General features: G+C 39.4%; 1 protein-coding gene across 3 annotated transcripts in view; it reads right to left on the minus strand.

Moving 5' to 3' along the window:
* Positions 1-9,561: 9,561 nt before the first annotated feature.
* The window catches only part of VPS50 (VPS50 subunit of EARP/GARPII complex), an 84,879-nt gene continuing 75,328 nt past the window's right edge, over positions 9,562-19,112 (minus strand). For all 3 annotated transcript variants that reach the window (XM_048305471.1, XM_048305479.1, XM_048305463.1), the window contains 5 exons: positions 17,668-17,764; positions 17,363-17,521; positions 14,829-14,950; positions 11,725-11,914; positions 9,562-10,311 (listed from right to left, as the gene is read on the minus strand). In XM_048305471.1, coding sequence (XP_048161428.1) covers positions 10,192-10,311; positions 11,725-11,914; positions 14,829-14,950; positions 17,363-17,521; positions 17,668-17,764 — 688 coding nt within the window. In that variant the 3' untranslated portion in view covers positions 9,562-10,191. The remainder of the gene's footprint in view (positions 10,312-11,724; positions 11,915-14,828; positions 14,951-17,362; positions 17,522-17,667; positions 17,765-19,112) is intronic.

Here is a 19,112-nt window from a genome sequence, read left to right on the forward strand (position 1 = left end):
TGGCCTTCACATTTGTGGGCCTTCCTATCCCTTACAGTGGGAATTTGTCTTCCAAGCTGGCTGATGGAATTATTTAGCTTCTAGCTGCCTTTGTGCATTTTTATATTGAAATGAATGCCCCAATGTTCTAAAAATCTCCTGTTTTCAGACACTTTATACCTTGCTCAGGTTTCTTCCTCAGCCCTTCCAGTTAAGGGCACGTGATTGGAACATGAGGGGACACTGGCAATGGGCTGGTTCCTGCTGGTTGCAAGGGCAACACCACCTACTTGATCCCACCTCTCCTCCTGTACTCATAGAACTCATTGGGAGCTTTAAATTTCACAGGGAAAATACAGGCCATGGTGCTTCAGGTAAACCTTGAGACCACATTAAGGAAGATGGTGGGATGTATACATGTACAACCAAACTGACATTTGGGTAAAATGAAGGTTGGGGGAGGCTGGCTGAGTCAGAAGAGAGAATGATCTCGCACAATGCATAAAAAAACCAGTCTGTCTTTTGTCTGTGAGCTATTGTGAGAAGCAAAAATAAAAGTTGTCAGAGTAGTCCCTTTCTTTTTCAGATTATCTTGCTCTTAGAGACTGCAGGAGGAGTAATGAAACTCTAACTTTTCTTCCAAAGCACATTCAGCCTTTTTGTAGCATGAATATGCTTCCTCTTCATTACACCCAATTATTTGGACCAGCCTAATTTTCACAAAATAGGCATTCTAAACAACAGGCAATACATCTACACCAATTCTGCAAATGACTTTTCACTGACACCCAGACAGGTATTTAATGTACGGTGAAGAATAACTGCTTATATAAACACAATGTTTTCTGTATCTTCTAGAAGAAACTGTTCAACATATTCGTCATTTTCATTCAATAGGTTTGAATAAAAAATAATGATTTGAGATGAACAGGAAAACCTAGGTATTAGGCTGACTTAACAGGTCAGAGGGGAGGAGTTAGAAGGGCTATTGTTCCCTCTCCATGGCAGGGGACAGAGAGGCCACTTTGCTCATTTGTCCTCCTACTCCTCTCCATATATTGGGGTAGATAATGGGAGATTCCGTCAAAAGTGCAGAGCATTTTGCATTTCTCTGGTCCTTCATTGCTTTAGTCCTGAATCTGATCACCACAAAATCTATATAAAAAGTCATCCATTTCGTAGTGGGATTTTTACCATTTGTTCCTCTCTTCAGCCCAGGAACACATTGGAAATATGGTCTCTGCAAGGTGGTGACTCTGTTCAGCCTGCAGCCTGGCTACTCAGTCTGCATCCTGCTGATACCCTCCGTCAGCCTCCCTCCAGGGCTGGCATGGGAAAGCTTCTGTAACCAGAGCCCAAGTTCCAACATGTGCTGAAAGACAGGTCCCTATTGTCTCCTTGGAACGTTCCATTAAAACCAAGATTAGATGAATCAGATCAGATTAATTTCCTCCTCTGATTGTACTTGAATCTCCTCATCCATCACTACCAAAGAAAGGCTGGTGTTTCAGAGTGATGGCCTAATTCAAGCTCCACTAATACAAAGGGCAGGCGGCCGAGACTGGCTGGTGATTTCACTAGGAGGAGAGCTGTGACCCCAAGAGAGAGGCAGCCCTCTGTGTGGACCCCCAGGCCACTCCCCTGCTTCAACAGCGCAAGGAAGGCAGTAAAACAAACCAGATTACTTTCTCTTGGCCGGCAGGTCTCCTCTTCCCACCAGTCCCTGGGTCCTTGTCATCCAGCCTGGGGGTTTTGCCCAGTTTCTCCCAAGGTTTCTTTGGCTGGCTGCCACCACAACTTCCAGCCCTCTCCTTGGAAGATCCACACAGCCAGGATGGGTGGCACAATGCAGGTCACAGAGCTCCCATGAAGGTGTGGCTCAACACCTCGACAATTGGAGAGCTGGATTCTGCTTTCCACTCCAAGGGCTGACGTCTCCAGCCTCGCTGACACCAGTGCTAACCTGGGTATCTCGACAGAAGGTGTTCTCAGGGTTAGTCTCTGGGGACAGGGGAGAGAGCTGTCTCCATTGGGTGACTTTGCGTCCCTTTGGAAGGAGAAATGAGGCAGAATTCTGTGCTGTGGGTATACACAAGCTAGCAGAGACTAGCCAAACTCAGCTGCAACCTATATTATTCTTAGATTCAAGCCCTACTGAGGCAAGAGAAATCATTAATTCCATATTTTAACTGGGTGATGATGGGGCCCACGAACAGAGCTCCCAAGTTCTGCTGGCAAGACTCATATAAGTTGGAAGTAAAGTGCAGGGAAAGGGCTTCCCCCCAGGCTGCCACTGACCATTAGTATGTTATTTTTGGTCTTGCAGTGTGCAGTAGAATGCAAAAGAAAAAAAAATGCCAAAAATTCACCTGTCAGTTGTGTGCAAAACAAGCTAATGCTTTAATCTCTATTCTCCTCCATACTGTATAAGTAAAGCAAGGTAAATATATTATTAAATATTTAAAGAAGCCCAGTGTTCTGCATTTTTTGTAATTTTCTTTTCCTAAGAAATCAACGTTTATAGAAGAGCAAATATGAACACTACCCCATTTTCAGGAAAACATGTGAGAGTACAAAGTAGAAGAGCCCAGTCTGAAAATCCTTCACTGACCTCATGAAATAGTGAGAGCAGAAAGGTTCATCATGAAGTATCGGATAACCCCAGAGAATACTATATTTCTATTTTTCAGGTTGTGATACAGGCACATACTGACCTCCAGACAATTATTTATCTACTTCAAGATTTTTCTTCTCATTCCTACAAAGAGCATGGTTCAAAGCATCCTGCATGAGTGCCATTCAGTCCAGTTCCCAGTTTTACTGACCATTCATTAGAGGTTAATAAATGTGTTTTAATTATTCACACTATTCCCTCCTTTCAAATGCAGAAAACTGAAACTTAATACAGAAATGAGTCTCAACCTAAAGACATGAGATAAGAGCACCAGAGTTCATGGGAACTAATCATACAGAATCTTAAACAGAACCTACCAGCTTAGAGTCTGCATACTCACCCAGGCAACCAAAGCTAACCAATTTACAGCCTCAAGAAAAAAAGTCCCATGAGATATCCCATCATTTCCCATTACTGAAGACATAGATCTAAAAAAGCATGGCTAGGCATTGAAAAAAATGTTCTCCAACTTCTTTACCTGATTATTTTATTTGTAAGAGTCTCAGATTTGGGCTTCACAAAAAAATATTATTTTTAAGAAAAAAATAAATGCCCAATAATTTTATGTCTTAGTTTTCTTGTGAGCAAACAAGATCTTAAATCTCATCTACACTCTCCTTGTACCTCCCGGTCTAGCTTTTTTGCATATTAATTCTGGTACTTAGGTCTTAACTCAGTACCTTAAGAAAACTAACTTGAGCTTCAGGGAAAACAAAAAGGTGATCCACACTGGCTGTTTGCCTGTTGTTACCCCGTGAAAAGAATCAGTTCATCTTCCCTGGGGTTAAGTCACCAATGGCTGCTAAAAGTACAGCTTGTGCCTAATGGACCAGAGCCTGACAGCACCTCACAAAACATGACAGATAATGTCATTTCTAAAGAACAGGAAAATATAACAAACTTCCCTACATCAGGCGCTGAGACACAGCAGAACCTGAATCAAAGCTCAGGATGAGTCTGTGACCTGGCTGCTGTGGTATGCAGCAGTTCTAACATGTTCCCTGATGTGCCACCCACGGGGGCATCCTTCCTCCCGGCCAGGGTAGCCATGACCACCAAGAGCTCTCTTAGCACACAAGGCAAAAGCACTTGTGCATCACCCAGAGCCCTGCATCTCACTGCAGATATTTTGAGCAATTGAAGGCAGAAGTAAACACCTCACTAAAAATAAACAGAACTCAGCATAAAGGTCTGAGAAGGAAATGCCTTTTTGAACAGCAGAGACTGCAGCCCAGCACTGGGCTGCATCTGCAAGGGGGAAGGAAGGGCTCATGGCATTACAGCCATGACGCACCACTACTATTCATGGCAAAAATTTTCTCTAGTGAAATGTAGCACGTTATAAACCACCCATGACCACCCAGCTGGTTAGACTATTTGGCTGCTTAAATATTCTAACTGTGCTGGAGGAGACAGCTGAACTAGCTGCTCAGGGCCAGGAATCAGCCCCAGGTCAAATTCATTTACATAAATGACATTTTCCTACACTTCTAGAAATAAATGGTCCTGAAAAATCACAGATGCTTAGTACTGCGCTAATAACTGCATCAGGCATCTAAAGTCCTGCATTTATTGGGGTCTGAGGTTTCAAGAGGACAGCAAGCTGCCCCAGAGCAAGCTACATTTTCACCAGGGTGCCCTTCCACTTGATCCGCCCATGCCCTGACCCAGGAGTGCTGTGCATCTCAAACAAGTATCCTCCCCAAGCAGCCAGGACAGCAAGCATGGCTATCCATGAGCTTTCCTTCAGGGCAGGAGCAACCTGCTCCACCAAGTGTCCAACCTGCTGCTTTCAATGTTTTGGGCTGTGCTGGAGCTCCTCTTCAGCCGGCTCACGCATGGTGCTTCCTGCAGAGCACACAGCAGCAGCACACACAGGCAGTGGCAGTGGGAGCAGAATGGTAACTCAGGTGTACTCAAAGCTCAGAATTCAAACCCAGATTATGACCTTATCCTCAATGAACACCCATTACTCCCACAAAGAAACACTTCTGCTCTACCTACCCAGGCTTTAGGGTCAGTGTCAATGATGGCAGAGAAATCAATAGCATGTGGCCTGTTCAGTTTTGCCATTCTTTTTAGGTAGTTCCTTACATTGCACACAAAGCTCTGTGCGTGTAAATATTTATGCTATACTATATGGATGAATTTCAAGGAACACAATTTTATGGTGCATATCTCACGTGCCATCCCTGCAGCTCTCAGACAGCAGCCCCAGAATGATTATCCTGTACAAGGATTCTTTTTATTTTAAGGCTCAAGTGACATTTCTTTTTTATTGTTTACTGAAATGCAATGAATGGGATGACTTTTTATGTATTAATAAAAATTACTAGTGATATAGGGTAGGAAATACATACAGGTACAAACCAAAAAAAGATATTCAGAAATACCTGCAGTCATTTTGCACATCTGATCATTCATTTTGTGCTTAGTGACAAGAGGTACCTCACTGCCTCTCTTCTCCTAGATCTTCAGCTTGCTCATATACTTTGTTTTTCAAAGCTCAACACATTTAGACAGTTATTTGACAACTTTAAATCTGGCAATATTGAAATCTGTGCAAGATAATCTACAAATGTAACACAGATCTGTACATCTCTGCTCTGAAAGTAGATTTTTTTCACATCCATTTCATATCCAGATCCAGAGTTTCAGACCAAACCAGCACAGCTGAGAGATACTGTAGAGATTTTGTTTAGCAGAATAGCCAAGTAGACTCGAGTTTAGTTCACATGCAACCATTTTTAATTTAGCTTGTACATGTAAACTCTTTGGGACTGGACAGAATACTCCACAAAATTAAGCAGTGGATTCACAACACAAAAACCAAGGTTACTCATGTCATCATTTGTTTCTCAAGCATGTATTTTATCATATGGCATGTGTGCTAGTTTGAAAACAAACCAGTGGGAGGCACCAAGTCAGAATAACAATTTAATGGAAATTAAAGAAAAGGGGAAAAAAAAAAAAAAAAAAAAAGGTAAAAGAAAACACTGTCAAACTGACAGAGTCAAGGTACAACCTGACACCCTGTTAGGCAGGGTGGTGGTAGCAGTCAGGTAGAATGGTGGCTGCAGTCCTCTGAAGCAGTGATCCTGTAGTAAAACAGTCTGCTCTTCCTCAGGAAGTCCGATGGTGGCTGTGTAGCTCCTGTCCTCTGGAAATCCAGTGTCTCTGGTGTTCAGCCTCAGCTTATATCCACGCTGGGATGCTTGGTTCCTCCCTCTGGGTGGAGCATCTCACAATGGGGTAACGAGTCATGAGGCAAAGTGTTGATTAGGCTCATTAACAGAAGATAGTCCGGAGGGAGTTATCTCTGAGTCATGTGGCAGGACAATGATGGGCAATTAACAGAAAGATAGTCTGGGGGGAGGAGGCAAGGAAACACTGCCCCACCTGATTTCAACAGCTGATGGGGATGGTAATAGAATACACTGCAACCCAGGACAGCATGGTACTGACTTCTGCCTACTTCAAAAAAACCAAAACACAACACGTGTTTGTGAAGTCCTGAGTATTACTTAAAGATGCTGCTCCACATAACACTTCATGATCTCATGGATGAGCAGAAGATCCTTAAAAACCAAGTCTCTGCTGTGATGAAAACCAGCTCTGGCAGTGCAAAAACAACACACTCACAAATATCCTTAAATAGCCAGCAAACACAGAAACCTTGCTGCTTGCAAACTGCATTATTTCCATATTTGCACCATAATCCCACTGTCAGTACATTTAGCCTTTATGCTATGCTGTTTCAAGCAGTGGTTATAAAAAAATAGATACCATCAAAACCACAATAAATCTGCAATTTTTGTCCATCTCCATTTGTGTCATTTACAATACAGCAGGTCTTACACAGGGAAAGACCCCAAATAAATCACTTTCATCGTAAGAAGAGGGGATCCTTATAATTTTGTACATTCTGTGACACAATAACAAGCAAAGAGCACAACCCACTCATGCCATGAAGATTTTTTGCCTTTTCTTTTATACCCATTACACCTTTTTTACAACTTCTGTATTCTTAGTGCTTTTTGCCTACATTCTTGGACTTGTTTGTTCAGCTAGGAGACTAAACATTTTAGAAGCTTCGTAGCTAGGGATCAGTGTGCCCCAGACCCCAATGTCCTCTCCAGAACACATTCTGTAAACCAAGATAGAACCATCCAGGGGAAGGTTCCTTGGGGAGGGGGGCTCACTCAAGCCTCTCATTGGGGAATCTTTGATAGATATGCTAATTAGTAAAACCTATAATGTTACACCAGATCTTTTGGGGTGTGCATTGTGGTGTGCATTTTGGTGCATTCGACCTGGACATAGTGCACCTAAGGATCCTTAAAATAAGTACCAAGGTAAAATCCCTTTTCCCCTTCTAACCATGTCTGACTCTTGATTTTAAGACCAGGAAAAGGCATCACCACATCCACAGCTTTGCATTTGGTATCTATCACAAGACATACCTTTATCATTCACATCTGCAAAAAATTAAGAGGGAATGCAAACCTTTCACTGAAGCTTTGAGGCAGCCATTGATCACTTGTCCTCTTTTGTCCCCTAAAGGAGTAAGGGCAAAGAAGGGAGGCTGTTCTTTCAGCGAACACAAGCTATAATCTACACTCCACATCAAGGGCTTGCTAAGCAGATCTGGACAGGGCCTAGTTTTTCCCACTGAAGATCAGAAGCGAGTCAATGGAACCGAGAACAGTCAATTATCTGAAAATGTAGCTACTTGCCTGAAAGCATGGAACATCCATGTGCCTACCCAGATCAGGCATTTGAATTAACACCTCTGGGGGCTGCTCTGTGTACTATCCCTTCAGCTGAAGCACTGCTGATCCAGGATGCTCTTTCTCATTAATGTCGTTCTGCTTTGAATAATTAAACCTATACTGAAGCAAGGACCTCAATCTTACACCAGGGCCATGCAAGCACTCAGTTGGCTTCCCCCTATTTTTGTCCCAGTAGCTGCTTTTTTGAAGAACAGTGTCACCATGAGATATAACTGAGAGAAGCTGACTGTAGAAAAGCCAGTTGTGTGTAAGGATAGGCTTTGCCTAACCAGACTTGAAAACTGCTCATCTGTGCTCCAGCTGAGTTTGACAAGTATCAGAGTACTTCGTGTCTGGGCACCAGGATTTAAAGTCTTCATCAGGCTAAAGAAGGACTGACAAATGCCCACTTCTGCACTGCTGCTCAGTCTTCTTGGAGACTGAAGGAAATTTTCTTCAATTATTAAAGTATTGCAAAACACTCCTCTAAAACATGAAGAATATTTAAGCCATATTCTCTACTGCAGAAAAAGCAGTTATAAGAGGCTTCTTATTGCACAGGAGAACATAGATGCACAGAGATGCTCAAAAATCAATGGTTTATAAAAAATTCTCATTATCAGAGGATGGAAACTACCAAATATATCCTTAATAAGGTAACAGTTCAGCACTCAGCAAGAACTTAGCTTCATTAGTCAGTCAGAACAAAGTAATAAAAAATATTCTGAGTTAGAATGGACCCACAAGGATCACTGAGTCCAACACCTGATTTCAAACAGGGCAACCTAAAAACATGTATCTAAGAGTGTATGTAGGCCCTTTAGCTGTGTGGCTTCCTCCTTGGCATCAATCCTGGACAGCATGGGAAGGTTCTTGTGGAAAATATAATGATTTCTGAGGCATATATGAATGAAGATCAAACACTTGCTGCTTAACACTGCTTCTTGCACATTCTTTTATTTGGGGGCTTGCTTAAAAATAACAAGTCAAACTACAGATATACTACAAAAAAAACCACTCCTGATTGCAGTTCATGCAATTGCTCACCTTGACCTTGCATTCCAATGACTACACCTCTACCTTCTGGTAAGCAATAAAATTACAGTGACCTAAGCAGTTCAGAAGAAATTAAATGTGTTCAGCTCACCAAAGCTCTGGTAAAGATATTTGAATTTCTTATTTCATCCAAGAGAAGAAAATTGAAAGATATTTTACACTAATAGTCCCCAACATGTTTCTGTTTCTTCCAGGAGCTCTCGCTCAGGATTTGACTCCAGGGCAGATACGCTGACGCAAAAGTCCACACTTTCATTTGAATCACCTTTTTAATGAGGGTGAAACTGATTCAGCTTCAACACATATGGTAACAAACCACTAAGCAAGTTTTAAACGGAACTAGGCAAGACAGCATGGTCAATAAAGAACAGTGTTAAATTTTGTTCTAAATCTTATTTCCTTTAAAATACAGATAAACAAGGAAGCTGAATACCATGCAGTCAATATTTAAAATGTAAATTCTATCATTCTTCTAAAACTGTACACAGGCTTTCTCTAAACTCACACAGTGATGCTCAGGACACTTCTGAGGAGGAAATTAGGCCACAGAAAAGAACAATTATGATGACTCCATGGGGCAATTTTCTGTCACTACACTACTGCTGACATTCGCTAAGTCCTGGTTCCCCCACATCTGAATTAAAGTACAATGGCAAGTATGAATCCCAAACTGAGCATTTACCATGTTGTACACATTAGTGGATTGCAGCCTAGGTAATTTATTTTTATTTATAAATTACCTATTAGCTCCATGTTTCCTTTAAAAAGGTCTGAGAGCACTGCAAAAAGTTTATTGTGTAATAAAAAATAAAATTCCTGAAAGTTTACATACTGAAAACAAATGTAAACCTGAAAACTCCAGTGAAGTCAGTGATGCTCTGACAAATTGATTTCTAGGACACATATGCAGTCAAGTCATTTTACTTTCCTCAGGATCATTCAGGATATCTACAGCAGAGCAGGAAACGGGAAGATTATCTTAGTATCAATCCAAAACTTCAGTCAAAAAAACATTCCAGTTCCCTGGCATTATTGCCATTTTGCATTGTTGAATTGGAAAAATAAAGTCTCACAAAGAAATCATATTAGCGTACAATTTTATTACCTTCTATTAATCTGAAGTCAATAATTTTGATATGACTAAATTAATTCTGAAATAAAAAGACATTTTTAAATACATATAAAGATGATGGGCTTTAACATGAGGGTATTTGTTTGATCTGCACTCTTAATCCACATGCAGGATACATCAATCAAATATTATACATATCCTTTCATTTTACACTGGTCCATAATACAGCACAACTTCTGAAGGTGAAAGCAGGGAAGAAAGAAATCATATTTCCAAGTAGCCCTTTTATTTCAAAAGAGCATCAATGATATATTAAGCCAATGTGTTTCTCTCTGATTTTGATTTTACTTACAGTATACACTTTTGCAAAATATACAGCTCATCAATGATACACAAATGGTGGCCCTTTACTAAGGGCAAGTAACCAGAAAAAAAAAAAAAAAGTACAACAGAAAAGAAATCTACAGATTAGAAAACTCATATTTTAGAACATTATGTCACTTCAGAGTGCCTCCAATGTTGGTAAGAAAGGTCATGCACAATGTTTCTAATGTTGTCATTAGTCCACGAGAGAAATGTCCGTGTGCTTCACATGAACAGAAAAAGGTACAAGTCAGAAAGAAAGCAACTTTCGCCAGTTATCTCTTAGGCCTGTCTATGTCATCAATGGTAGCTAACAGCTTCTGTCTTGCCTTTTTGTTGATGTAGGTGCCCAGACAAATATTCACCAGATTGGTCAACTGCTTAGTGGAATATTCCTGGCAAACAAAAGCAGATCATGTTAGAGCAGAATAAAACACCAGACAAAGATAGAAAATTTTAAAAAACGCAGACATACTCAGTGTGGATTTTACAACGGATAGAAGCATCAGTACACAAGGGAGATTTAAAGCTGTAGTTAAGTCATGTCTGGATAGTTTTCATAGTTGAGGCACAGAGAGGACAAGACTGTATTTTGCTACATGGCAGCTTATAATGGAAAATGCTTATGACTTTAAAAGTACTGGACAGAGTTCACAGAAAGTAACTCTGGGAACATGTTTATAAATCAATTTTTAATGTATTTCCCTTTCTTTGGGAGGCTTGGTGGGAAATACGTATGCAAATGGTTAAGCTTTTAACACAAAAACTTTGTTTTAACAATGATAAATGTTGGTGATCTTTTTTATTTTGATTTCCCATTTCCAATAAGCTTCTAAATGCTTCTGTCTGCAGTGTCCAAACAAGTTTGATTTCAGTACATGATAAAGGAAGAAAAAATGTCAAAAATGTGAAGAAAATAATTCTTAGCACCTGTGAAAACACCACATTTGCCAGTATTACCTTTATGTCTAAAACTATCCAAAACATAGCTTCCACCAATGAGTTTAAAAAAGTTTTTCCCTGTAGGTCATCAAACCCCATAGCTCACAATCTCTCTTGGGGCTCCAGGCAATACAAGGAAAATTCTATCAAAGACATACTTTTGCCTCCATTTCTAGTGGGATTTAAAGTAATCCCAAAATACAGATTTCAAGTGCTCCACTTTAAAAGACTTACTTTAAAGATGGGTATCTCCAATAGCATGTGACTATTACTTACACAGACCTGTTATAATTGTTAGTTCATGCTATAGTGAAAGCATCTGAATGTTCTCAAAACACAGACGTCTCAGCAAGAAATGGTGATTAAGCATTATCAAATGAAGAAAAAGCAATAAATCTTCTCCATTGTGCCATACAACTTAGTTTAAGCAATCTACTCCCAAAGGCAATACAAAACCTAATGGTGTGATCCCAAAACATAATTCTTGATGATCAAGCTGTGCATTTTGGCATATTCTGAACAGCTCACAAATGCTTTCGGTTTCCCTTTGCCCTAGTTCTCTGCGCTTTTTGATCCAATAGGCAGGTGTGACTGGCTCAGTCATCCTCCCCAGTCCTCAGATGTTGAACCAGTTCAAGCACATACTAACTTCATATGATAAAAAGGAAAATGTACATGCACACATACGTTTATATTTATACTGCTTCCTACATAGGTTTTACTGTAATAAATGAAAATATACTTATATATGCCTATATTCATTTTTAACATATGGAAGGATTGATTATTTACAGTTGTTAGCATGTTTTTATCATCATGGTGAATTTTCTCAATAGACAGGAAAAGAATGCAAATTTAATTGTTACCCTATGTTCTTTTATCCAGCATTCCATGTCATTTTCTGTCAGGTAGTATGCTTTAATGTAGGTCTCCACAAATTCCTTATCTGGAATAGGCCTAATGTCTGTTAACTTTTCTAGTTTCATTAAGAACTGTTGAAAATCCAGTTGCATCAAGGCACGTCCTTCATTGCTGCACTTCTTTACATTAGCATAACTAAAAAGAGAAACAGTGAAAAGCAAAACTTAGAAGGAAATAAAAATGAATTTTGCTTATCAAAGTTAACTTAGTCTTTTGAACATTGAAGGGGAGCAAAATTATGGTCTTAAGTCAAAAGCAGACAAGAACTTCTCTTAAGATGTCTGCTGCAGAGCTTTATTCGCAGTAGCATAACACATTTTAGCCCAGTCATCGAACAGAAACCCACTGTACCCAGTGATACTTAGAAAAATCACATTCTCCTCTCCCAAAAGCCACTAAAAATCATCCTACATTGAACAACTTACTATAAGTAGGTTAGAGGAAATTAAACCAATGCTCATTAGCACACTGGACAGTGGTTTCAAGTGAGCATGACCACTGGAGTCTGAAAGGTACCATGGCAGCTTTAGGAATGGTCACCAGGAGCTTGCTGAACCAAGTAGGAGCATCAAAGAAAGACACAAAGGTATTTGTTCAAAAACAGCCACAGCAAGCAGACGATAAAGGGTAGTAGCAGCACTGCTCATCTCTGTGAGAAGCTGATGTTCTAATGAGAACAGATTGACAGCAAATTAGTGACAGGTTAGAGGAGACAGCAGATGAGCTTAACAGCAGGGTAATACTAGCAAGGATCACAGTGGAGTGATAGGCAATAAATAAGGAAAATGATCTTTGCAGTTCTTCAAACAGATAAGGGACTGCATTTGTCAAGATCAAAGGAAATGACACTGCAATGGCCTCAAGAATGCCAGTTTCAGCTGTGTACAGGGTCTGAGGCACAGTGTCTTGAGCAACTTAATCCAGCTCATCCACCAGTTGCACCCACAAGTGACAACCCTAACTGTTTCCACTCTTCCCCTCTACCAAATATAAAACAAGCTCAGTTTTTCCATAGATTCATGAAGCTGATCCTAATTATTATACAGTCCCTAGACTATTAGGATTGATGCAAAGGAGGCAGCAGAAACATGCAGCTGGGAACTGGATACACAGCAAGGTCAGGTAAAGAATAAGAAGAAATTTCACACTTAGAGTTGGAACACAGAAAGAATTTGCAGAATGCAAAACTAACAGAGGCAAAAAGAGAGAGGACCAAGGCAAAAGTCCTCCGGAGCTTCATAGAAGACTAGAAGATGATTTTCAATAGGCCCAAGAAGCCAGCAGGGAAACAGGAGAGAACACTGAATGAGGAGATAGGGAAGGACAAAATTTAAAGAAAGATATAGCTGACTGCAGTGGAGGTAATTCTTCATTCAGTGAAGAGCCTGACGAAAGCAATGTCAGTTGACTGCATGACTGGATGAGAAACATCTCCTTCATGGCTTTTAACTCCATACATTCATTGAATTCAGAGATAAAAGAAGTTATGAACGTATTCAGAGAGTCACCTATTCAGAACACCTTCCTTCCCTTTCCACAGTGGGAAAAGAACCTACAAGATATGTAAAAATAACAGAACTGGCCAAGAATAAGAAATTCCAGGCAAATATTTGGGAGAAGATGATAATGAGTAGTTTTTACACCCTCAGAAATGGTACAGGACAAATTATATCAGCAAAGTATTCCTAGTTCACCCTGCTTAGGTGAAAGTAAAGGTCAAAGTTTCATGGTAAGTCACAAGCATGAACCTAAACTGCAGCATGGAGCAAGACATATGAGTGATGATCTTCAGAGCTAAGGATTAAATGGTTCATGTACACTGAAGCCACAAAAGATGAATGAGATGTGATGTAAGAAAAGGAAACAAGTTGAAAACAAACACAAAGGCTGAGGTAGAGGAGGTTGATAGTGACTGACTCTTACCTATTTGAAAGGTAAGAGGAACAGGGGGAGGAGAAGAGATATGCCTTTGTTTCACTTCCTTTTATTTGAGGCATGATAAGTGAAAAATAAAATTTCAAAAAGGAAAGCTAGTTGTATAGGCTATATGTCATATGAAGGAATTGAGAAGCCAGAAGCAGGTCATGGATGGATTTAGTCACCCTGAACATGAACTGATTTCTCTAGAGACTGCAAAAGGATGATGGCATGAAAACAAACAGGCATGAGATAAAAAATGATGGCTTTATGGAAGCAGTGGAAGCTGATGATCCTCAATAGGCAGCCAACACTTGGAGAAGAAGGGTGTTTTGTTGAGGTCCTAATTTAGAGCAGACAGCAGGAGAGTGGGATGGAAAGAAGTAAAATAAGTAGTAGGGAGTGAACAGGGTAAAGATAACCAGGAAAGAAGCATGGAAACATATGTAGAAAGAGTGGAAGACAGCACATATTCTATGATGCAGAAGAAGTTCTGATAAGAGCCCAAACACGTAGCAAGGGGACAAAACCATAAAAATAAATGCAGTGGATGAAAAGTCTGCAACACTCAGGCTACAAAATTGCATCTGAAAAGACTGGGACACTGATTAAAAGAGAGAGGGATGAGCAAGGTGTAGCAGTTCCTGACTAAGGGGCTCGAGCCTCTGTTGATCAAGCCAACTAAGATACCTCTCTGTTCTTGATGAATTTGCAAAAATCATATTCCATGGCTACTTTAAGATAACTGATTTTCTTCCTGGCAAAGATAAATGGCATCATCATAGAAGTACTGACAACTATATTTTAACTTCCTTCTTTGCCCTGCTGGGAAATCATAATTTTCAGACAGAAGTTTCTTTGAAAGAGTAGTGTATTTTCATATGCTTCGGTAAAACATTCATTGTCATTCTTCAGCAGTATCTAGGAACAAGACCACCCCCTTTAGGCTCAATGCTGCACCAGACTCTGTGAAACAACTGCTAAGGAGTATTTTAAGCATTGATAATTTTTAGGGTCCCCAGAAGAACATGAACTCACAAGAACACTATAAAATTAGAATTTTTAACTCTAATAATAAACATTATCATTCTAGACATACTTACCCAAAAGCAAGACTTTCATAAATACTTACCCTTCCACAAGAGTTCTATTGGCCAAGCGTATGCAGTGCTCCCAAAGGATGTTGGAGACTGGCAATGGAATACGGACTCTCTTAGACACATCATTCAACCTCCTGTTAAATTCTTCAAATTCCTGATAAAACATAAAAGATGTTTATTCCTTTAGCATAAAATGGATCATACTCTGTACATCCAACAACAGCAACAACCAATTAGAAATGCACATGAGAGAATACTGAAAAATAAGAGCAAAGCAGAGAGGCTTAATAGGCACAAAACATAGAGAATTTAATGTGTAAAGTAGAAAACATAGCACTTTCTAGTGTATCACTCACAACATTACCTCAGTGACTTTTTTTAAACGAACTGCTGCTCTGTTCTCCAGAGCTGTAGTTCTCTGTGAAACTGACACCTCTGAAAATGAACCAAGTAGCTTATCCTTCAAATGCCATTTTCACTGCCTCACTCCCTACACTTATATTTAGCTTCTTTAAGTCAATATACAGCCACTGAAGAAAATCCAGTGATGATCTCTTTATCCCTCTAAATACCTGCCCCACCAGCTTTCGAAGAGAAGCTCAGAAATATTGTAACCACTTTTCATTCTTCAACCTTCCACATTAGATAATTCCTCAGTGCTTTAGAAGGAGCTGAGAGCACCCAGTGAAAGAGGCCAAATCTAACAGTTTAGGACCACACTGCAGCTTTAGATAACAATTCCAATTACAGGAAGGCACCTCTTTCCACATGGATCATCAATGGACTGGATGGATTTGAGCTGATACTACAAGTGAGAAACTAGTCATAACTAAATGCAATTACTGCTACAATGACTTTGTGACTTAAATAAAGTGAAACGAAGTCCTGTGCCAATGATTAAAGCCTTTATCATTTAAAAAAGTATCAAATGACTTCAATATCAAGCAGACTGGTAATGAACTCCTCTGTATAACTAGCAAAAGCTATTTGATGTGCATTCTTTTAAGATCATATTTGCCCCACAGAGATTTTACTTCCAAGGCTGTTAATCTACGGTTTCTTCCTTTTCCTTTTTTTCTTACACCCCCCCTTAAAAATTCAGTAAGTGAAGAAAATCAGAAGAGATTTTTTCAGTAGAAGAGAATCTCAGTAATCAACTGGCATTTAACACAAATTTTCTGAAAGTTTAATTTGGCAAGAAGATGCAGGGTACTACAATGTCATGCTTTAACAGGCATACAGCTCACTCCTCTGAAGATGAAGATGCCTAATGCTCCAGGATAATAAATTTCTTTAACAATCCTCTTTCCCCACTTTATCTGCTTCCAACATACTATGACTGAATATAAAACTTTGTGTATGTGTGCACATGACTGAAAATAGTTGATTATTACTTTAAACACTGTGCTTACATTTGACGTCCCTGGAGCTCCAGTGTACACAGAAAATCACTCATTGCTTAGCAGTTATCTAAAAGCTTTTGTAGCAACTAGCGCTAGTTATAGAATAGAGAGACCAAAATTGGTTTTAAATGGTATTAGCTCTGATTGTTCTGAAGCAAATTCACCAGCAGTTGCATACTCACAGAAGGAAAAAGTTTTGCCCCAGAGATCAACTATTTTAAGGACAAACTGGTCTCAAAAGGTCACGGCAGCATAAACAAGGATAACCACAAGGATTCCATCAAATTCAGTGCAATGATATATCCTCTGTCAAATTCTTCCTTCTTTGCCTTGATTTTTTTTTTAAGCAGAGAAGAGCTACAAAGTACGAAGGTGTTATCCAAACTGTTATTCCACACAGATGTGTAGCTTATTCTGTGATTCACACTTCACACATCTTTAAAATAAAATTTTCAGTTTCTCTGAAAAGAATTAGTAATTAATATAGTATAATTAATTTGCAGAATTCTACCACTGCCAGAACTTCCCTCTGAAGACTTTTAGAAACATTATTTAGGCATATATAAAAGGATGAGGAAAGGCTTGTCCCAAGAACCAGTTCTGTATGCCATAAGACGTGGCAATTGTATAATGACATCTACGGAATGCAATTGACCAGTTGGCTGAATAGCTTCCCTTCCTTTTCAAATGTTAACTTCTAAATACAGCAACTTCAGTCAGATACTGCATGATCATTTTTGGTGCTCAATTGACCTACAGCTCATATGATACATCTCAAAGACAATCAGCAAAATTATTTGGAAGAGCAAATAGTGTGGTTTGGGTTTTTTTAACTATCTCCAGCTAAAGGCTATCTCTGGCCACTGGATTTCCCTCAGTGTTACTCTGTTTACTACATGTTTCTCTACCATTCAAGACTTAGACATGAGACTCATGAAACTTTTGCGGTCACTTTCACACACCATGTAGTCAAAAAAATCATCACTGAAAACAATGCTTTAGAAGCAAGAATAATGAAACTTCTGGACAGACCTCATAGTAATTTCCCATTTGTCAGGATGATGTATTGTCCTAGCCATGTCACTTTAACAGTTTTAGTGAAGTATTACAGCAATGTAGTGTTTATATAAACTCTAGCACACTATTTCCCATTAACTATTCACCTTTAAAAGAGCATCTACATATACATTGTGCTGTGACATGATTTCCTTCACATCCCATTTCACATTAGCCATGAGAAGCAGCATTTGTTCATAGTCAATGGCTTTAGCAGCAACAATCCAATAAACTGGTTTACGTAGTTCACTGGCAGTTGACACTGTCTGAAAAAGAAAAAAATAAAATTCAATGCTTTAAATTTCTGGCTAGTAGGAGCAATATATAACTATGATGTACAAGTATTTGCACTATAATGTACAAGTTTCAAATCTTCTGTATGAAAATCAGCTGTGAATTACACAATTCTGACCTGAGAATAGAACTGCTGAAGAAAAGGCTTCTTGGCAGCTGGCATCACTGCATCAAGATGAGGCTGAAGAAATTCAAACTGCTCAGCCAGAAACACCCTTTGAAAGCAAAGAAAATTTATTGTGAACTAAGTGCAATGTTTGGCATGTGTCCTTACAATTTTTACTCCACAGTTGACATATTTGGCAAAAACAATACGCAACTTTGGAAAATTTAGTCCCAAGAAGAACTGTATCAGTTGCACGCCAGCATATCAACTAGCATTCTCAATTCTGACAATTTTAAAATGTACTTGCGAACAAGAAAATACTTGAATAAAGAGACTAAGGCTTGAATATCAACAATTCATATTTCTATTTTACTGGATACACTGCAAAAGTCTGAGCCAAGGTCTAGTAAAGTCAGTGTCTTGGGGTGACTTTGTGATGTGTATCCCCTATCGCTGCCCCATGCCCAGAAATTGATTTTGTGTCTTTCTGTGCCTTTAAAATGAGCCTGAGAGGGGAGAGGAAAACCTGAGCAAAACTTCTTCAAAGCAGTTTGCAGCTTGTTCAAGGTCACACAGAGATAGAGGCTTTTTTTTTCAGCTGCAGCAGCAGAGAGAGACTGGGGAAAGCACCCGGCTTGTTTTCAGCCAGTTTTTCAGCTCCTTTTTCTTTCTCCAGAGAGAGACAGAGAGTTGAACTTTTGTTTTCCTGGGACTTTGTCTTTTTTTTTTTTTCCTCTGCTGGACTGTCTTAACATCAGAATACATCAGGAGGAATTTCCACTGAGGCCTTGGCCCTGGAGGTGAGCCCACCATCCCGTCCCAGCTCCAAGGAAGGGGAGAGAGAGATCTATGGAAGGACTCTGAAACTTTCCCAGGTTTCTCTCAGCAGAGCGAGAGGTTTTATTATTTAGCATCATTATCCTTTTTCTGTGTGTTTGTTAAATAAATAGTTTTTATCTCTTTCACTTTCTTTCGAGTAAAATTCAATTTTTCCCAAACCTGGTGGGGGAGGGGTGGTCTGTGGCCTGCCTTCTCTCAGAGAATGTATTTCTAAATTTGGCCAAACCGGAACAGTCAGTGACCAAGAGTCATGCAATTCCCACTGCAGGACAGTCAACATCAATATTAATAAATCCATCTCAGAATTTCAAAATAACATACCTAATTTTATACTAGTGAATCTATAAAATAGAACTTGATCTCATATCCCTTCTCAGGGGTAGAATTTGTTAATAACAACATAAGAAGGAAATACATTTCTATCTAAGCATAAATGGAAAAAAATATTTTTAAAACTAACTTCTAATCTTTAAGTGTCATCTCGTGTGAGGAAAAAATAATTCCCATCTGGCTCTTACTATTACTCTTATCAAATAAAAATAATTTTGTAACACTTGCATTAATTGCTGGTTATAATCTCCTCTTCTCCTGTGCTGTGACATAGGTACACTTCCACC

This window comes from Corvus hawaiiensis, chromosome 1 (genome assembly GCF_020740725.1).
Source record: "Corvus hawaiiensis isolate bCorHaw1 chromosome 1, bCorHaw1.pri.cur, whole genome shotgun sequence".
Lineage (NCBI taxonomy): Eukaryota > Metazoa > Chordata > Aves > Passeriformes > Corvidae > Corvus > Corvus hawaiiensis.